This window comes from Prinia subflava, chromosome 4 (genome assembly GCF_021018805.1).
Source record: "Prinia subflava isolate CZ2003 ecotype Zambia chromosome 4, Cam_Psub_1.2, whole genome shotgun sequence".
NCBI classification, from domain to species: domain Eukaryota; kingdom Metazoa; phylum Chordata; class Aves; order Passeriformes; family Cisticolidae; genus Prinia; species Prinia subflava.
This window is the reverse complement of record NC_086250.1, coordinates 58849375-58866489: the sequence shown is the minus strand read 5'-3', so window position 1 is coordinate 58866489 and position 17115 is coordinate 58849375. Positions and strand designations below refer to the sequence as shown.

General features: G+C 43.0%; 1 protein-coding gene across 6 annotated transcripts in view; it reads right to left on the bottom strand.

Moving 5' to 3' along the window:
* The window catches only part of CELSR1 (cadherin EGF LAG seven-pass G-type receptor 1), a 163489-nt gene that overhangs the window by 36326 nt on the left and 110048 nt on the right, over window positions 1–17115 (bottom strand). For all 6 annotated transcript variants that reach the window (XM_063396840.1, XM_063396837.1, XM_063396839.1 and 3 more), the window contains exons 6-14: window positions 11235–11392; window positions 10157–10320; window positions 9015–9140; window positions 4318–4484; window positions 3682–3867; window positions 3246–3359; window positions 2756–2930; window positions 1929–2070; window positions 100–220 (exon numbers count right to left, since the gene is read on the bottom strand). In XM_063396840.1, coding sequence (XP_063252910.1) covers window positions 100–220; window positions 1929–2070; window positions 2756–2930; window positions 3246–3359; window positions 3682–3867; window positions 4318–4484; window positions 9015–9140; window positions 10157–10320; window positions 11235–11392 — 1353 coding nt within the window. The remainder of the gene's footprint in view (window positions 1–99; window positions 221–1928; window positions 2071–2755; window positions 2931–3245; window positions 3360–3681; window positions 3868–4317; window positions 4485–9014; window positions 9141–10156; window positions 10321–11234; window positions 11393–17115) is intronic.

Sequence of the window (17115 nt, the reverse complement as noted above, 5' to 3'; positions counted from 1 at the left end):
TGGGTGTATTTTGTCTCAGATACTCACTTGCAATTTTAGTGCTACAGTTACTTTTTAAACTAAAGAAATTTTGATTTAAGACTGGTTTCTTTTGCTTACCTTGCAGTGGCATTCTCCATTGGTCTTATTGCAATCAGAATCAAACCCTTTACTAGTCTCACAATTACATGGGCCACAGATGGGATTTCCCCACCAACCTCTGGGACAAGGCAGGTCAATCCTATTAAAGAAAACCAAATTGAAAGAAAGTTATTTTAAGTTCCCTCTTAAAAAGTGTGAAAGAAAGCTTTAGGCCAAATCTGCGCTCAACCACATCAGCTTACAGACAGTAATATATCTCAAACAACTATCAATACATATGTAAATACACTATAATATGGGAAAATCTAGAATATCAGTGCTATGAAACCCTAGAGGGAGTGTTTCTCTAAGTATTTTCAAGTGCAGGTGGCTCTGAGCCTGTGTCCTGGTTTATCTATCACCACAAACTGCCTTGGGGTAAAGGTCCCCAACACTTCATATCCCACTCCCCATGCCCATCCTGCCCCAGCCTTGCTGTGGGCAGCAGGGCTTCTTGTCCAGCCCACAGGTACAGCAGCTCAGGTGCAAAGCTGTCTGCAAGCTCATCCGACAAAGAAACGCCACTGCTTTTGGCCAGCCTGGCTTTCTCGGGCGGTTCACAACAAGGTCTGAAAAGCTCTGGTCTGCCACGGGAGAGACAGAGGACCCCTGGTTGGGGACATGGAAGAGGGGAGGTGGCAGCTTTGATCTGGACTATGGATCAAAGACTGTGATTGAGACTGAGTGCAGCTGCACTGGAAGTTAAGCAGCAAGCCGAAGGCCACTCCTGCTGAAGGAAAACCCCTATTCTCACTGATACTGTTTCTTCTGGGTGAGCCTCTGAGCAGGTTACCCCACAGATGCCCAAACACTAGTTCTGGCAAGGAGACCTGATTCTCTGATAGCTGGGAGTCTTTGTCAAGCAATAGGCTGAAGGAAAACGGCTCTGGAACCAGGATCATGGTATTGCACAAGATATCCCCTCCCTGCTGTTCATTTTGGGAAAGAAAAGCTATTTGCATCTGTTTCAAAGGCCACTATAAATTTTATTTACGTTAAATGCTAGGTTTGTACTTCTATACTTTAGAATATGAAAACCACAGGTTGTACTTCACATGATGTCAGCAAATACTGACGAGGGACAATGTCTGTGTCCTGATCCAGAGTAATGAAAGAGAAATCTGGCAACAGCACGGCCAACATTTGCAAGCCCACACAACAAAAGGCAGAAGAAGCTTGGAGTTTTCAAAGGGAAGGAAACATCACATGAGCCATTCCTAAATGGGCAGTCAAATGCACTTCATTTGCACATCATGAATGGCCCATATTACAGTAAATCAAAGTGCCGCCTCTGGGATAAGGCTGGTTGCTGAATGCCTATCTGAGACCAGGAAGCTGCTGACGAGGGAATCAGCACGTTTCTCCCACAGAGCAACAGACATAGGCTCCCAGGCTGTCCAGAGGAGATGGCTCTTTGCCAGCCCAGGGACTGGACCTAAGCAGCAAAGAGACTTTATCTTGCTACAGGCCACCACACTGGTGCATCACTCTGTGTGCTGGGGAAGCTGGAGGAGAGATGCTGAGCAAACTCAGGCCAAGCCCACCACAAAGATGCAGTGCTGTGTAACACAGCAGAACTGGTTGAGCCCCTGAGCAGCTGATGAAGAAAAGTGGCTCCTGAATAACATGGAAGATTGTCTAGTTTCTGGGAAGAACTCAGGAATGCCAAAAGGCAATGAAGCCTAAAATACCATTGAAATTGTAACAGGAAAGTTTATTGGAGCAGAACAAGAAGTGGGAGGACTCCTGCCTTAGATGAAGAACTACCTGGAAGGATCAAGAAACCAAGAACAAAATAATTCTCTTACTTGCTTTCGCAGTACTGTCCATAGTAGCTTTGTCCACATTCACAGGTGTAGCCATGGGATGAGCTAGGTTTGTGCACACACGTGGAGACATGTTCACATGGGTTCAAGTTACATACATCAACACAATCTCTCCCAAAGTACCCTGGGGAGACAAGGTAAGAAAATTACAGCAACCACTGTATATGATTTGCATGTCTCCAAAAGATTTCTGTCTTAAGCTTGTACACTAATAACATATTTTCGATAATCAGTAGATTCCCTCTGAGATACTGTCAGAAATGAAGCACTCTTTTCCCTCTCAGACAAAACGATAGAAAGCCATTCTTTCTGACAGTCTGTTACCATGCTTGAGGCACCCTTGTGCCTTTGGTTCCCAGTTTTATATTCGAGGCATGTGCTACAAATAGTTTTGTGTTCTCTTGCTGCATGTATGGGAGGTGATTGTGCTGGGTGCTGACAGCATGTGCTGGCTACATGCTCCAAAATAGAGAAAACATTCAAAGTATCTTCATTAGGATGCAGAGTGAGAGACTGAAATTCAACAGCAGAAAAGGCTGAGAAAGAAAAAGAAAAAAAAAACCATAAAAAGAAAAGGGGAGGTGCACAGGAGTCCTTTGGACCAGAGACTTTCTCTTTGACGGCTACATTGCCTGGATTCTTAGCCCAGGACTGCAGCTTCCAGGGTGCTACAGCAAGAGTGAGAAGGGCAATACTGATTGAAGAGGAAGAATCAGAAGATGAACACTTTGCCAGCACGCTGCTGCTGCTGCTGCTGTGCTGCTTCTGAAGATGTGATCCAGCTCCTCTATGACTGGTCACCAGCCTACCTGGGTCACAGACACAGGAGTAGCTGTCCCAGTCGTCGCTGCAGTAGCTGTGCTGGGGACACGGGTTGGAATCACACGGGTTATCCACTTCACAGCCCTCCCTCACGTTAATCTTGATAGCCTGTTTCATGTTGAGTGTCGCTGTGTTTGTAGACGTCTCTCCCATTCTTACTCCCTGGTGACAAAAGACAATTATTTTAAAATTAGAATCTCCTTTCAGAGTACAGTGTTATGTGTTTCACTATTTTCATCAATCAACGAGGCTACATTTTAAAGAAATCACCTGATGAGCCAAACCAAGATTTTTTTTTTCAAATGTTTTTCCCCTGTGTGATCAGATTTATACCTGGCAAAGTGGGTGGACTTTAATATTTTTATTCTTAGATAAATTTTACGGAGGAAACAGAAATGTTTGAGAGTAGATGAAAAAGAACAGTTTCATCTGGGTATTTTCTCATGAATTCAAAATTTATTGCTATACTTTTCATACCTGCATACATCCATAAAATCCCTGCTGAACAGAGACCTGGTCTCCAGAGACACCTCCCACAATGATGCTTTTCATTTTCAGTCCAGGTAGTTGATTTCCAATCTGCACAGTGCTCTGTGAGGAAAAGGACAGCTGATAAGAAGCACTATCATCCTCTGTGACACAGCCTGCTTTCTGTAGTGATGGAGTCAAGCAGTAGCTGACAGTAGATTACATAAAAAATACCAAAGCAGTGAGGAGCCAGACATTGGAATGTGTCTTTTTACAGACTTCTTTGTAAGATATCATAAAACTTAATAAATTAATATCATTGATTAGGCACAAATCACTGCAGTACATATCTCACAGCATAAGTACTCATCCACAGTCTTTTGTCCTACTTTCTCCTAAAAACATTTATGCAGTGCTCAGTGGCAAAGTTGTGATGCTGCCTTACCTGGTACATCCCATAGTCCAAGGACATGACAGCAAGGTACTTGAGATCTTTACCATCTTTTGCACTCTTCAGCTCTATTAATAAATGATGCCACTCCCCATCACTGACCCGTGACTGACTCATCTTCAAACTAGCAACCTGGCTCAGGCCACTGTACACTTCAAACTGCACGTAGTTGTTCAGGATCTGTTGGAAAAAAAATCATGTCTTTTTTTGCTACATATTTGTACTTGATGCAGAAGGAGGTAGAAGACAAGATAACATTTCCTAAGACAACCCAAAAGGAAAAAAAGCCCAAAGAGCAAAGATGGGAATGCTTGCAAGAACTCCTTGTATAACCTTGGACATTCAGACTCCAATTTCCCTTATGGACAAAAAAACCCCAAAGCAATAGACCCATTTTTTACATCTATATTAATACCCACTAGTGGACATTAATAATGACTAGAAAAATAATCTTAAATTAGTTATGATTTTTATGATGATTTTTTGATCTTTGTAAAAAGCTAAAGTCGTGATAGGCTTTTACTGACATGCATTTAGTTAGGTGGATGAAGCTATGTAGTTCATCTGGCCATATCCATTGCTGGGGGAGTATGAATTCTTTTCTAACCAAAGGCAGCCAGCCCTTTTTACCTGAATGTTGATCTTGGATGCAGCCCCAGCATTGGCTTGCATGAGCATGCCATTGACTTTCCGGGTTCTGAACATCAGCCCAATGTACCACGGCACAGAGATGGTAATGTCAAGGTCACTCCAAATGATAATGCTCTCACCACTGAAACGCTGAGGAGAGGGCATTGCTGTGAATCAAAACACAGAAGAGAAACAGTTTTTATCCTTCAGGACAAATGTGAAGAGGAAAAATGATGCTGTGTAACAGTGATGGCACAAGGGAGCTAGTCCCTCTTCCATTGAGCTATATTCACTCTACCATGGATTAAGAGCTGGGCTAGGGGAGTTACTGTGAAGCAGTTGATAATACTGCAAATTCACAACCTACCCTGGTTGTGGGGTGGGCATCTTGTCTTGGTGCCTGCACTCAAAATCAGCACCTCCACACTGCTGTGGCATTACCCATATGAGAGCTGTTCCTAGAAAGGAAAGCTCAGATCTCTGCTCATACAGTTCTGCTGGTGAGTGGGTGGACAGAGCAGGAAGTATGAGGGCAACAGTTGCTGCAGATGTTTTCAACATAACCTTGATTACCTGCTTCTAATTAACAGATTGAACAGAGGAAAAGGCTGGGAAACAGGAAATATGAATTAATTATGAATACTCCAGGGCCAGATTATTCAGCTGTCCCAGTGACACAGCCTTTTCACAGGGAGAAAGTTTGTGCGGAATTGCCTAAATCATCTGCCTTAAATATCCTGAGGTGACAGCTGCAAAATTGCCCCCCTCTCTAGCCCTGCACAAGCACAGCTCCTGCAGGGTGACACCAATGATAGCCTTCAATAGAAAGCACTTTGGTGATGGAAAACAGAGGAACACCCATCCTCTTAGACTTTTAAAGTTGTAACTTTGGGTAATAGGAGCTACAGTCCCATGGATTAGTTGATGCCACTGATTAGAAGCACAAATTAAGACATGGGAGATCTGTGCTATTTGTAACACCTCATATGACACCTCCACCATGTGTGGAACCTTGTAGTGGCATCTGTAGTCAGCCCCTGCCTGACATCCTTGCTCGTGGGCATGTTGTGAAGTTCATGGCAACTTTTTGCCAGTGGAAGCAGGCCTTAGAGACTGGGTGCAACCACCACAGATTAGCATCCAGCCTTTTATTTCATCATGTGCTGAGTCCATGTTGGTCAGTGAAATGACAGAGTTTAACAGTCTTTCTCCTTCTGCTTCACAGTACCATATCTGCTGACATTTTCTGGATTTTTTGTAGTAGGAGAGATTATGTACATACAAATGCGTATGTGTTACTCAGCTTACAAAATGATAAGTCCTTAAAAAAATGTTGGGGATAACACCATAGTAGAAAACGGAGTAAAGTTGACATGAAGTTGCATTTTTTTGAGTAATAAAACCAAACCTCAAATTCTTGTGTGTCTGCCTTGCTGGTGTCTATAAAGGGAAAGACTGGGTGGGGAGTGGAGTGCAGGAGTTGGAATAAGGTGCAAGGCTCCTTATTGGTGAGAAACAAAAAGTCAGGGACCAGTGGGCTACCACTAGTCAAGCCAGAGGTGTAACTTGACTTGCCCTTCCTTAAGATGTGGTTACCCAACTACCCCACATCAGGCTGAGGCCATGCAGTCCCAAGGGGCAGCCCCTCTCCCTCCTGCTCCAGCCTGTGACCTCCCCTTTGAAGTCATACCACAAATGCCAGAGAGGGCATATGCTGGAATAACTGCAGCATAGCCTGCTCTTGAAAACCAGATGGTAACTAAAAAAAAGATTTTCACCAGATATAGATGTCCTTAGGTGGCTTAAAACTTGAATGCAGTGCTTGAGCTCTGGCCAGAGCACAATTTTGGGCCAGTTCATCAGCCCACACTGCACCACATCAATGTAAAAGTAACCAGGACATCAGGGTTGAGCAGGATTATTTTCTCTTGCTCCACCTGTGCAAAAGTCAGCCTTTGCCTTCCTCCTCTACCCTTCACAATGACCTCAGCTTCCAACTTTGCTGCTGGTTTTCTGCACTGTTGCTGAGATTTTTGAGCCCATCTGTCTCTGGAGCACAGAGGCAGGATGCAAACTTGTGGCTTCCCACCTGCTGAAGGCTGGGAATGCTGCTAGCAAGCATTTCACCTTTGCTCCTGGGAGAACTGGACTGGCATGGCAATTAGCCACCTTCCTCCTTTTCTCACTGGTGGTGACTTTCTGTACTTGCAAATACCTTTCCCTTCCCACACCTTCTCCCAACTTCCCTCCCTTCCCTGGGGCCAGGGTGCACCTTCCCCTGCTGGTTAAATACAAATCCCCATTTGTCAGCCCCCTCTGAGCTCCCTCTTTCCCCCAGCCCTTCCTCATGCCTGGGACCAGGAGTGTCCATGGCTGGCCACATCCACTGTCCCCAGATGGGACCTGGCCTCCCCTGTCACCACAGAGGCCCATGTGCTTCCCAGCACCTCCCTGCCATCGGCAGTGCAGTGATGACACCAACTGTGCTCAGGGTTTGTCACTTGGAAGCACTGCCTGTGTACCCATGTTCACTCTCAAGAGAGTCCTACCTTTAACAGGCCAGCAGAAAGACATGAGGGCTATTCCCTGTGGAGACAGAGGGCATGGGGACACATGCTGCCCACTGGATGTCCCACTGGATGTCACCTGCAGTGTGGGTGCTGGATGTGTGGAAGCTTGTATTCAGGTGCAGACCTGCAGTGTTCAGCCCAAGACCAGTGTAATGACACTGGCTATCCAAGAGTGAGTCAGACACAGCTGATAGATCTTCTTCACAGAATTGCAACAGCTAATGGTTTAAAAGCATTAAATTACAATAAAGGTGAAATTAATTTTTCCTTAATTTTATCTGCAGAGGGAGATGGGAGCTGCTAGAAGGTGAGTTAACAGGTTCTAGGAGGGTGGTGAAGGTGAAACACACCGTCCTCACTAGTGTAGACCAGATCCCAGAGTTTTTGAAGAGCAGGAAATGAAAAAAAGGTTAATTGGTAACTTGCCAAACTCTTTATCCTCTGTTAGCCTGAAGCAGAACCAGCACTGCCAAAGGGATTGAAGAAATGCAGCACTCCTACTCAAAAATGCAAATATTCTATCTAAGACTTTCTTAAAAATAGCTGCCTAATAGCTCATGCTCTTAGGATCATAGCTAAGCATTCAAATAAGCAATTTGAAAGACAGGAGTATAGCATATCTGTGATTCCTTCTGACTTTAACTTTGGGCTCCGGAAATCCTTGGTCTCATTCCATTTCTTGCTTGGCTTGCAATTTTTCCTTCAAAGTATCAGAAAAACCCCACAAACTGAGGCATCAGCAAGGACGTGGGGTTTTCAGTGACAAAGAGGACAAGCAGGAATGCACAGTGCTGGAGGCAGAGGTGACAGCTGGGATAGGGGGAGGCAGTGTTGCTGTGACTGCCATCATCTCTATCACCTGAATTTAAAATGAGTTTCCAGGGATGGCTACAGGGCAGCTCTTAGATGATTTTCTAAATCCCAAACTTTGTGGATTGGTCTTGAGTTTGGGATAAGAAAATAGTAAATAAAACAAACATTTGATCAGATTCTGAATCTCCTTTTGAAAAAAAAAACCAGGGAAGGATAGTCTTTGCATGTGATAGCAGTAGTCTCCATTTACATCTGTAGAGGATACACCATAGCTGGGCCCTGGCACTCCCCTCAGGATACATCAGAGTGGGTTTGTAGCACAGAGAACAGCCAGTCATGAAGAAAACACAAGAACTTCACCAATCCACTTGATACACTTGAAATACATGAAAAATCAGATCTTCATACAAACCTGGGAAGTTCAAAATATTTGAGGAGTTGCTACAGAAAGCAGGTACCAGGCTAGGGGCAATAATAACAGCTCTGGGCTCTGTGGGAGCATTGGAAGAGGTGTCCATCATTCCTTTTCCCTGTTCTTCACTCTGCAAACCCTTATCTTCAAGACAGAAACTTAACCATGTGTCCTCTCCTTTTAAGCTAATATTGCCGCTTCTCAGGAAAGGGAAGAGAAATTGCCACTACCTAGACCTGGCCCAGCAGAAGCATGTCTTCTTTGCTGGGAACATCCAGGAAGACTCCAAAGGAGCAGCCACCTTACAGCACCAACCAACCCCATGGGAGTCCTCACACAGACCACTCCTCACTTCTAGGGAAAAAACTGACTGCAAGTTCTTCACACCCTATAAAACTCACCTGCTGCTCCTTCCTTATCCTTTAGTAATGAGGTTTTACACATATATGCACATTGTTTTCAATCAAAGAGAAATCCACTAAAACTGAAAGTGCTCTTACTTAGCACAGAATGTCTTCTTGCCAAAAAAGTGGTGATTAAAACAGCAAATTCATCCCCAGTTTGAGTCAAAGCCCAGTAAAGTCAGCAGGATTCTTTCCACTGATTTAAAGGGGCTTAGGATCAGGCATTTTTACCATAAACAAATTACTAAATACAGCCAAGTTCTTTGGAACTGCTTTGCTTATGTAAGTAAATCAATGAAATCTGCTCTTATTCATGACAGTATGTCATCTACTATATAGGGGATCTCTAAAAATATTTCAAATAGATGACGGGTGACAGTCTCCACTGCAACCTTCTGTTACCCTTAAGCATCAACAGGACACACATGCTATGAGGTGGCAATGCCAGGCAGTGAAATGTGCACACATGACAAGCACGGAGAGCTCTCTGCAGCCTACCTTGCTCGCAGTTTTTCCCTCCGTAGCGCACGGGGCACTCACAGATGTAGGTGTTCCACTTGTTGATGCACGTGCCTCCATTCTGGCACCAGTTGGATTCACAATAGTTCCTCTGCGCTGCACAGCCTGGAATGCACAAAATGCGCTACTTTGTATGGTTTTAGTAACAAAAAAGGCTCTGAATGACTGTATTTGAGTTTTTATGTAAAAAGAAGACATGACTATTATAGATTTGGGGTTTTTGCTTCTTTTAAAAAATACTTTTGAAGTCATTGAAGCAAAATGTGGATGGCAAAAGTTTATGTAAGCTGATCACATGTCAAATGCATAAAGACAAGTCTGTCTGTCAAAGGCATATGCTATGACTCCCTCCTTAATCCACAATCAATGCAACATACTTTAGAACTGCAATTTAGCTCTTACACAGACTTTCAGCAGCATGGACAGAAGGGACTTTCCATTCTTGTGTTTAAGTGCCAGTTTTAGGATGATGAGAACATTCTGTATACCTAATCACTGGAACTAATCCTGATCAGGGATCCATGGACTGGAAATCAAATCAGAACCTCCAACAGGCTGCTCCATGAAGCAGGTTTCACATTTAGGGGATTGCAGAATTGTATTTACAGAACAAACACAATTTATTAAAAAGTCATTGTAAGTGTTGTCTTTTTCATTAACCAATCCCACAAAATGACAAAATGACATTTAATAGGTAGTTAAAAAATAGAAGATGTAAAGTTAATTTAGGAGTAAATTCCTGGCTGAAGCTTCCAGCAATGCAGGAAGTCTAAACAAGCCCAGTCCTTTCTGATGTGCTGCTGAATCCTGGAAGTGTGCCCTGTGCCATGGGCTATTGTATGCCTCCCTGGCACAGGTGTGGGCTGCACCTTGCTCAAACAAATGAGGTCTGGCCAGAGACACGGTGGCAGCACAATGCCATACAGCACCTGAAGTCCCTGTGCCATAGCTGCTTTGCCCTCAACAGTGCTAACAGGGAGACAGGGGTCATTTCAGAACCCTGTGTCCCCTTCCTGGGGCTCCTGGCAGTGCCAGTCTCCTCAACCCCATAGCCATGCCACACGCACAGCTGTGACAGGGACCTCTCTGCTGCTGGCCCTTGGGGCACTAGCTGCCCTTACCTGGCAGAGTGCCATTATTGGCAATGAACCCAGCCATGTCAATGGGTTTGCTGTCGATGGAGAGGTTCCTCATGCAGCCGATGAACTGCCTGTTGTGCACCGGGAAATCCTCAGGCAAGTTTGGGACACCACCCAGGAGGAGAGGGCCAGTTAGGTCCAAAGATCTGAAGAAACAAAGAAATGCTCATAATTTCTTCTGAAGAGTTTGTTTTGTTCTTTATCTTACTGCTTCCATAAGCACATTAAGCTGCAATTCCCTCTGCTACATGAGCTCTTCCAGAGCTTGTAATCAAAAAACTGTCCAGTAACACTCACTTTTAACTTAGGAGCTGTCATGTGCATATAGAATCCAGTCACCTGTCCCTAACAGTTGCTAGTATGCAGAAAAAAATGAAAGTTAGAGAAAAATGTGTAGCCACAGGACATTTCTTTCAGTCATGCAGAGACTGGCTGCTGCCGCTCAGCACAAGATTAAGAAGCAGTACATTTTTATATAATCACTTAATTATTATATAGTGCCAACCCCTTTAAAATCCTCTGAAGATCTTAGTCTTAATGACATTTAGCGGATGTAGGTTCTACTAAATGACTCCATACTGTGTGAGAAGTGTTTTCATCTGGTCATTTGGATTAGCCCCAGTTTTTATAGTGTGCCCCTCTCTTGGGATATTAGAGCACCATGTGTATTTCAGTGGTCTCTCTGCTATCACTCATTACTTTATATCCCCCTATGTTGCTTGCTGTTCAGCTCCTCTTTAAACTCAAAAGTACTACTTTTTTTTTTTTTTTTCTTCACAGGAAGCCTTTTCTCACACCCAATGATTTTCAATGGTTGTTTGTTTATATCCTTTATTTCTACCTTCTCTAAAGTAGAAACTCTCTAAGATAGGACTCTTAACTTAAATGATAGAAGTAATTCCATGTCCCAAATTAAACTTTGTTACTTTTTCTTGTTATGTCACACCTGTTTTTCCAACTTACTGGTTAATCACTTAGTGCTCAGTGGTTAATTGCACACTGTTGACTCTCCACTGGAAAAAGGGAATGAGTGGAACACACAAATAAAGTGAATCCTTACTTTTTTGAGCCAGTCTGAGTCCCCTGGGCAGCACAGGTGTAGTTTCCAATGAGGCTCCCGAAGCGCACGGCCACTGCTGTGTCACAGTCATCCACGGTCACCACAGCCACCTTCTCTCCAGAGGGCCCATGGGGAATTCCTAACCGGCCAATGTTTGGCTTCAAAGAACAAAGGGCACACGCCATGAACAGTGCTGCATAACATGGGAGTTAAATGCTGGCTCAGTCAGCCCAACATACTTCTTACTACCTCCCAAAGCCAACAAAAACAGAAGATGTAAATAAAACAGCAGAAGTTAGGTTGTCCCACAACATTTAGTCAAGGAAAAACCCTGATGGATGACTTCAGTCAGAGTCCACACATGCCCAGTATGATACACAGGGTGGTCACAAGTGGCTTTGGTCTTTTCCACTGAACACTTTGGCCCAAATCACATCAAACAGGTGTTTTCTCATATCTGCTTAGTAAATTCTAATAAATGATGGTTATTCTGCACCTTTTCACCTCAAGGGAATGAAAACCCTTAAATTTTGTATTACTACAACTGAGGCTTAAATTAAAGGCTTAAATCACATTTTCTCTGATGGGTGTACTCTGTCAAAGCTACCAGAAACTGACTTCTGGCCTCTATAAAAGCTCTAGTGAGCGGTTGTCTGATTACTGGGAAGGAACTCAGATGAAACCTGCTTGTTCCAGCTACAAGACGGAGTGCATGGAAAACCACTGCCCACTGCTGGGTCAGCTGAGAAGCCCCCAGTTTCTAGTTACAGGAGACAGAGACCAATGACCTGTGCAGCTGGACAATCAAAAATAATGGATGTATGTGTGCTCACTCTGGTGCAGGCACACAGACTGACACTGCAGGTGCAGCACGGAAGATGGAAAGAAAGCGTGGTTTACAGCAGCAATAAAACCTCTGGCTTCTCCTCACCTCTGCTTCTCCCAGGCAGTAGGAAACTCCTGCCCACCCAATCACAATGTGCCTGGTGAACATGAGCCACAAAGCTAGAATTAGCACACTCAGCTTCACACCTCCACTGTTACTGGCTCATTCTACCAAACACCTGCTGTCAGCTGTTGTTCTCCCCACTTCAGCACCTCCTGATGGGGAAATTCAGTGATCCCAAAAGACAGGCTTTCGTATGGGACCACCAGGAACTCACTACAGCATTCAAACTTCTGTGCTTCCACCACAGATTCACCACCACATCACCCTCTCTAATTTTGTCTCTGATGAGATGTATCCCAGAGAGACTGACAGGAAATGGTGTCTGCTGTGCAGAAACTCAAGAGACAGATTTGTCCAGTGGGGAAGTACATTATGCCTGTTAAAAAGGGTGCATGTCTAGAAAGCAGCATGGCAGCCTCAGTGAAGAACTAGCAAATCCTGTAAGAAAACTGTTTCCATGTTTAGTGTTCATATAGAGCCGAGGAGTGTTCATCTACCGCTGGTGCAAGTTCTCTGAGGACACTATGGGTACAAGAGAAGCCCTGAGCTGAAATCTTCTGGCTTTGCAAAGGGACACCCCACAGGAATGAACTCAGCAGGATCTGACCATACAGACTGAAAGTCAAAACACATTTATTTGATGTGTTGATCAACAATAGCTGTATCCATATGAAAATGAAGATGGCTGGGCATCTGTAGCTTGCTGTACACTTGCTTTAAAACATGTACTGCTTGACTGAGTTCTGAAACTCCTTATTTGAACAGCAAACAAGGAAGCAGTAAGGGGATAAATGACTTCTTTCTGTTTCACTTACACACACATAAATTTGTTAAAATACTTCCAGCCACTTTCATCATCTGTATAGAGACAGATTTATTTTTAAGGGTAATTATGCCGGTGTATAAAAAACATTTTTAAAATATGTTTCCTGGAGTCAATTCCAGTTGGAAAGTATTTTCCATTTCCTCTACCAAGAACTAATGTGATCACATAGTTTGGCAGTTACTCAGTATAAGGTTTTGACCTCTCTTTAGGGATATTAAGGCAGATTTTATTTTTTCCGATACTCCCTGGACTTTGCCATTGCCTAGCTTGGAAAGAGAGGAAACACACGTATTTGAAGTGCTGAAAATGTTATTGTATGCACTGATGGCAATGTTAGTGAGCAGCTTTTCAAAGTAAATGAAAAAAACACATAGAAAACTAACCAACTGACAGGCAGACCTTCCCTTCCAAAATTAAAATGTTTACATTCTGGGTGCTAGTTCTATTCATTTGGAGGAATGATTCGATTAACATTTATGTTCTTGTGCTTCACTGAAATAATCTATTGTTTCTTACATGGGAGCCTTGACAAAGGCAGGGTATTTATTCCCTCAGCAGGGGGGATCTGCCCAATGTTAATCACGATTGCAACCTGATGAGACTCAGCATTTTGCAGCTGCTCCTTCACAGTCACTAGCTGCAGCAGCAAATTGATTTTTTTCTACTTTTATTGAACATAGAAACTGAAAAGTGTTTCTCTAGATGCTGACTGTTCATTGCAGTACAGACCTCTGGCATCTCCTTGGCTCTGATGGCCACACAGAACCATGAACACAGGGAATATGCCAGTGAATGAAATCAATTGGCAGCTCAAACCATACTTAGTTCAAACACAAGGTGATTTTCTGACCATGTTAAAAGGCTCATTTGACAGAATTTGACAGGCTTTTTCCAAAATGCAAGAATATGTTACTGGGAAAGGAAAGAGAGATTTTCTGACTGATTTAATGGGACAAGAACTCAAAATACATGGCAAGTACTACATACTACTCATCTTCTCAACAGCTAACATAGGGAATACTCTATAACTGAAATGATGGGAAATAAATAAAAGACTTTATCAGAGAATGCCCAAGTTAGGAGCTCCTTCAGCAATGAATCGTGGGACACATTTTATTCATTAAATATTTAGATTATTGTTAAATATAGGTTACTGGTAATGCAAAGGATATTTAGAGTATCATGCATTTAAAAAAATCACTTTGAATAGTTACATGCAAGAAAGATAATTAATCCCACAACATGAAACTTGGGATCTGATGACAAGAATTCCTGCAGACTGCAGACTCTGAGACTCTCAGCACTAAATGATAAAAAAATAATAGAACAACTCTACTAATTAACTACAAAACAATGAGGAACCATGCTGAGATTAAAAGGTTAAAAAGGCAATACAACACTGGGCCGTTGCACAGATGCATATGAGGAAAGTTTCATGACACTGAACAGGACAGAATGTTTGGACAGTTTTGTTTTCATTTACTAAAAATACCGTCTAATTACAGCAGGTGCACAGAACAGCAGCCAAAGCAGTGCCAAGTTTACCATATCAGACAGGCAAAATGGATGTTAATTAGCAGCAAAGTAAAGGCTGGAGAAGAGTTTTGGGAATAAGATGCTGTCACTGCAACGGACACAGTACAAGAATAAAGGGGTGTAAGATGTGCATGAGTAATGCAGACTGGTAATCACCAGGGGATGCTCAGCCATAGGAGGGATCATCTTTGGGAAAGTAGCAGGGGTGAAAACGATAAAAAACCCCTTTATTTGTTAATGATTATAGAAGCTGGTGTTAGCAGAGGACTGGCCTATGTTTGAAAGAAAATAATTAACAGTAGGTAGTACTTGGAAAATGCACCAGAAAGTGAATGGCCAACACTAAATGACAGCAGACACATTCACATTTCAGGCATGATCTTTACCTCAATGAAATCCTACTGGAGCACGACAGATCCCTAACAGTAGGAACAGCTAACACAAACCAGCATTAATTCACACTATTATTTTCTGGAAATACGTTCAAGGAGTTAAAAGCCAGACTTTCATCTGGGTACTTAGCAGTCCTTTCTGCCTGTCAGACCCATCTCCTGAAATACATGCTACCCGAAAGGCAAGTTTCATTAGCTGTGCCAATTCTGCACTCATGAGTAAATGTGCAATGTGGTGTACAGGAATTTACCAGCATGACCCCCATTAATAGTAATGCAAGTCATGTAACTGAGTTCCTGCTCATGGAGCTGAAAATTTACCTTTCGCTGCCTAACCCTAAAGGCTGCCTTTTCAGTTAGTGCTTCTCCAGAAAGAAGCTGGGATTCAAATTTCAAAGACCACATGCTGTAACACTGAGTAGCAGGAAGAGGTAGCAAAAAGTGCCAGAGAAAATCTGGTCTCCCTTAAACAAACTATGAAAGAAGTCGGTTATTCTAGAACTCAAATGAAAGGAAGAAAAAGCAGCCCTGAGTGTTGCAGTGTTTCATCACCATCACATGTCGATTCTTCAAATATTCTGTGCATCCCATAATGAAATATAGGGTCGCTTGGAGAAGACAAAGAAACAGTCCTGTCTCAGGATCCACCTGTGACAGCATAAGTCCCCTACCTTTTTCTCTATTTGTAAACCAAGATGAACCATATCTATGTTCCTCACATGATGGCAATTAGTACCTAAAACTGTAAACAATGTAATGGAACTTAACTTTGCCTCACTGAGATTTCATGAAGATCAGTGGTTCTGATCTGTGAGTGACAATCTCCCTCCCATCTCATTTCTAACCCACTACATTCACCCTTGCCCAGAGAGAATCACAGGCAAACTGTGACTACAGGAATGACAGCCTCCTAGTCTTTTGAAAACTGCAGCTCCCTTTCTGACTGTAGCAGAGATAACAGTGACACTCATCTACTGTCCTTAGCAGGGACCTGGAGGAGTGACCTTCTTGAGCTGCAACAGGGTATGGAACTCCCTTTGGCCACCTGTGGTGACTTTCTCAGCTTGCAGTAAGAGAACAACACCGTGCAGGTATTTTACTAATGATGCCAAATCTGATTTTCATGAAACTCCGTTATGCAGCAATGTTTGGACTGCTCCCCATAAATTCAACAGCAAGAAAGACGTAGATTCTCCCAGGTGAAAAACCCTGAGAAGCTGAATCTGTGAACTTGTGTTTTGTAAGTGGACACCAGAGGAGAGAAAGTCATCAAAACACAACTGTTTATAGTTTGCAAAGCTACTGCATAAATCCACTCTTGAATCCACTTAGAACATCCGACGTGCATATTCTCATGTATCTCAGTTTCATTTGGATTCTCTATTATGTTTAAGTAAATATTTAAACTGCGAGAGCCCACACAGTTACTTATTAAAGACACAGCTGGTGTAACGATGCACAGTGAACAGAAAAGACACACAGATCAAGGGACAATGGGAGCCCTTGTCCTGAACACTTAACCCTTGTATTTTAGACCGTATGTCCAACTGTTCCACATCAGGATGCAAAATTGTTGGAGAGATTTAAGAAAGTAGTCCAATCTTTGACAGACTTATTTTAAATTAAACCACACTAGATAGTGTCTGTACATGTAATAGTAATATTGCAAAGTTCAAATGTTTGTTTACTCAATCAGCAGCAGTGGTGACACTCAGATTCCTGGATCTCACCCTTTTATTAGTTAATCTGCAAGATAATAGCCTGTTCCAGAGGTGTCACAAACATTTCCTCTACCAGAAAACGTTTTTCCAACTTCCATTCTTAGATAAAAACTTGCCACTTGACTTTTCTCACAGACTGGAAGAGGGAGAGTGGTTTTGGTCAGCCACTAGAGAATGTTCCAATATAACAGGGATATTCCCTGAGCTCAGGCTGAGAGCTCAGCCAGGATGTCTTCCGCCTGCTTTAGCCACCCCACTGAGTCTCTTGAAGGAGCTGAGGAGATGATTCAGCAGCAGACTGTAAGTATGGCCAAGACTTAAAAAAGGCAAACCAGTATTGCTTGCAGATGAGACACAACCCACCTTGTTACACTGGCACCAGCAGGAGACCTATTTTCTTTGGGGTCAGATGTTGCATATTTTAAATTCTGCATTTTTTCAGCTCAGTGTACACATT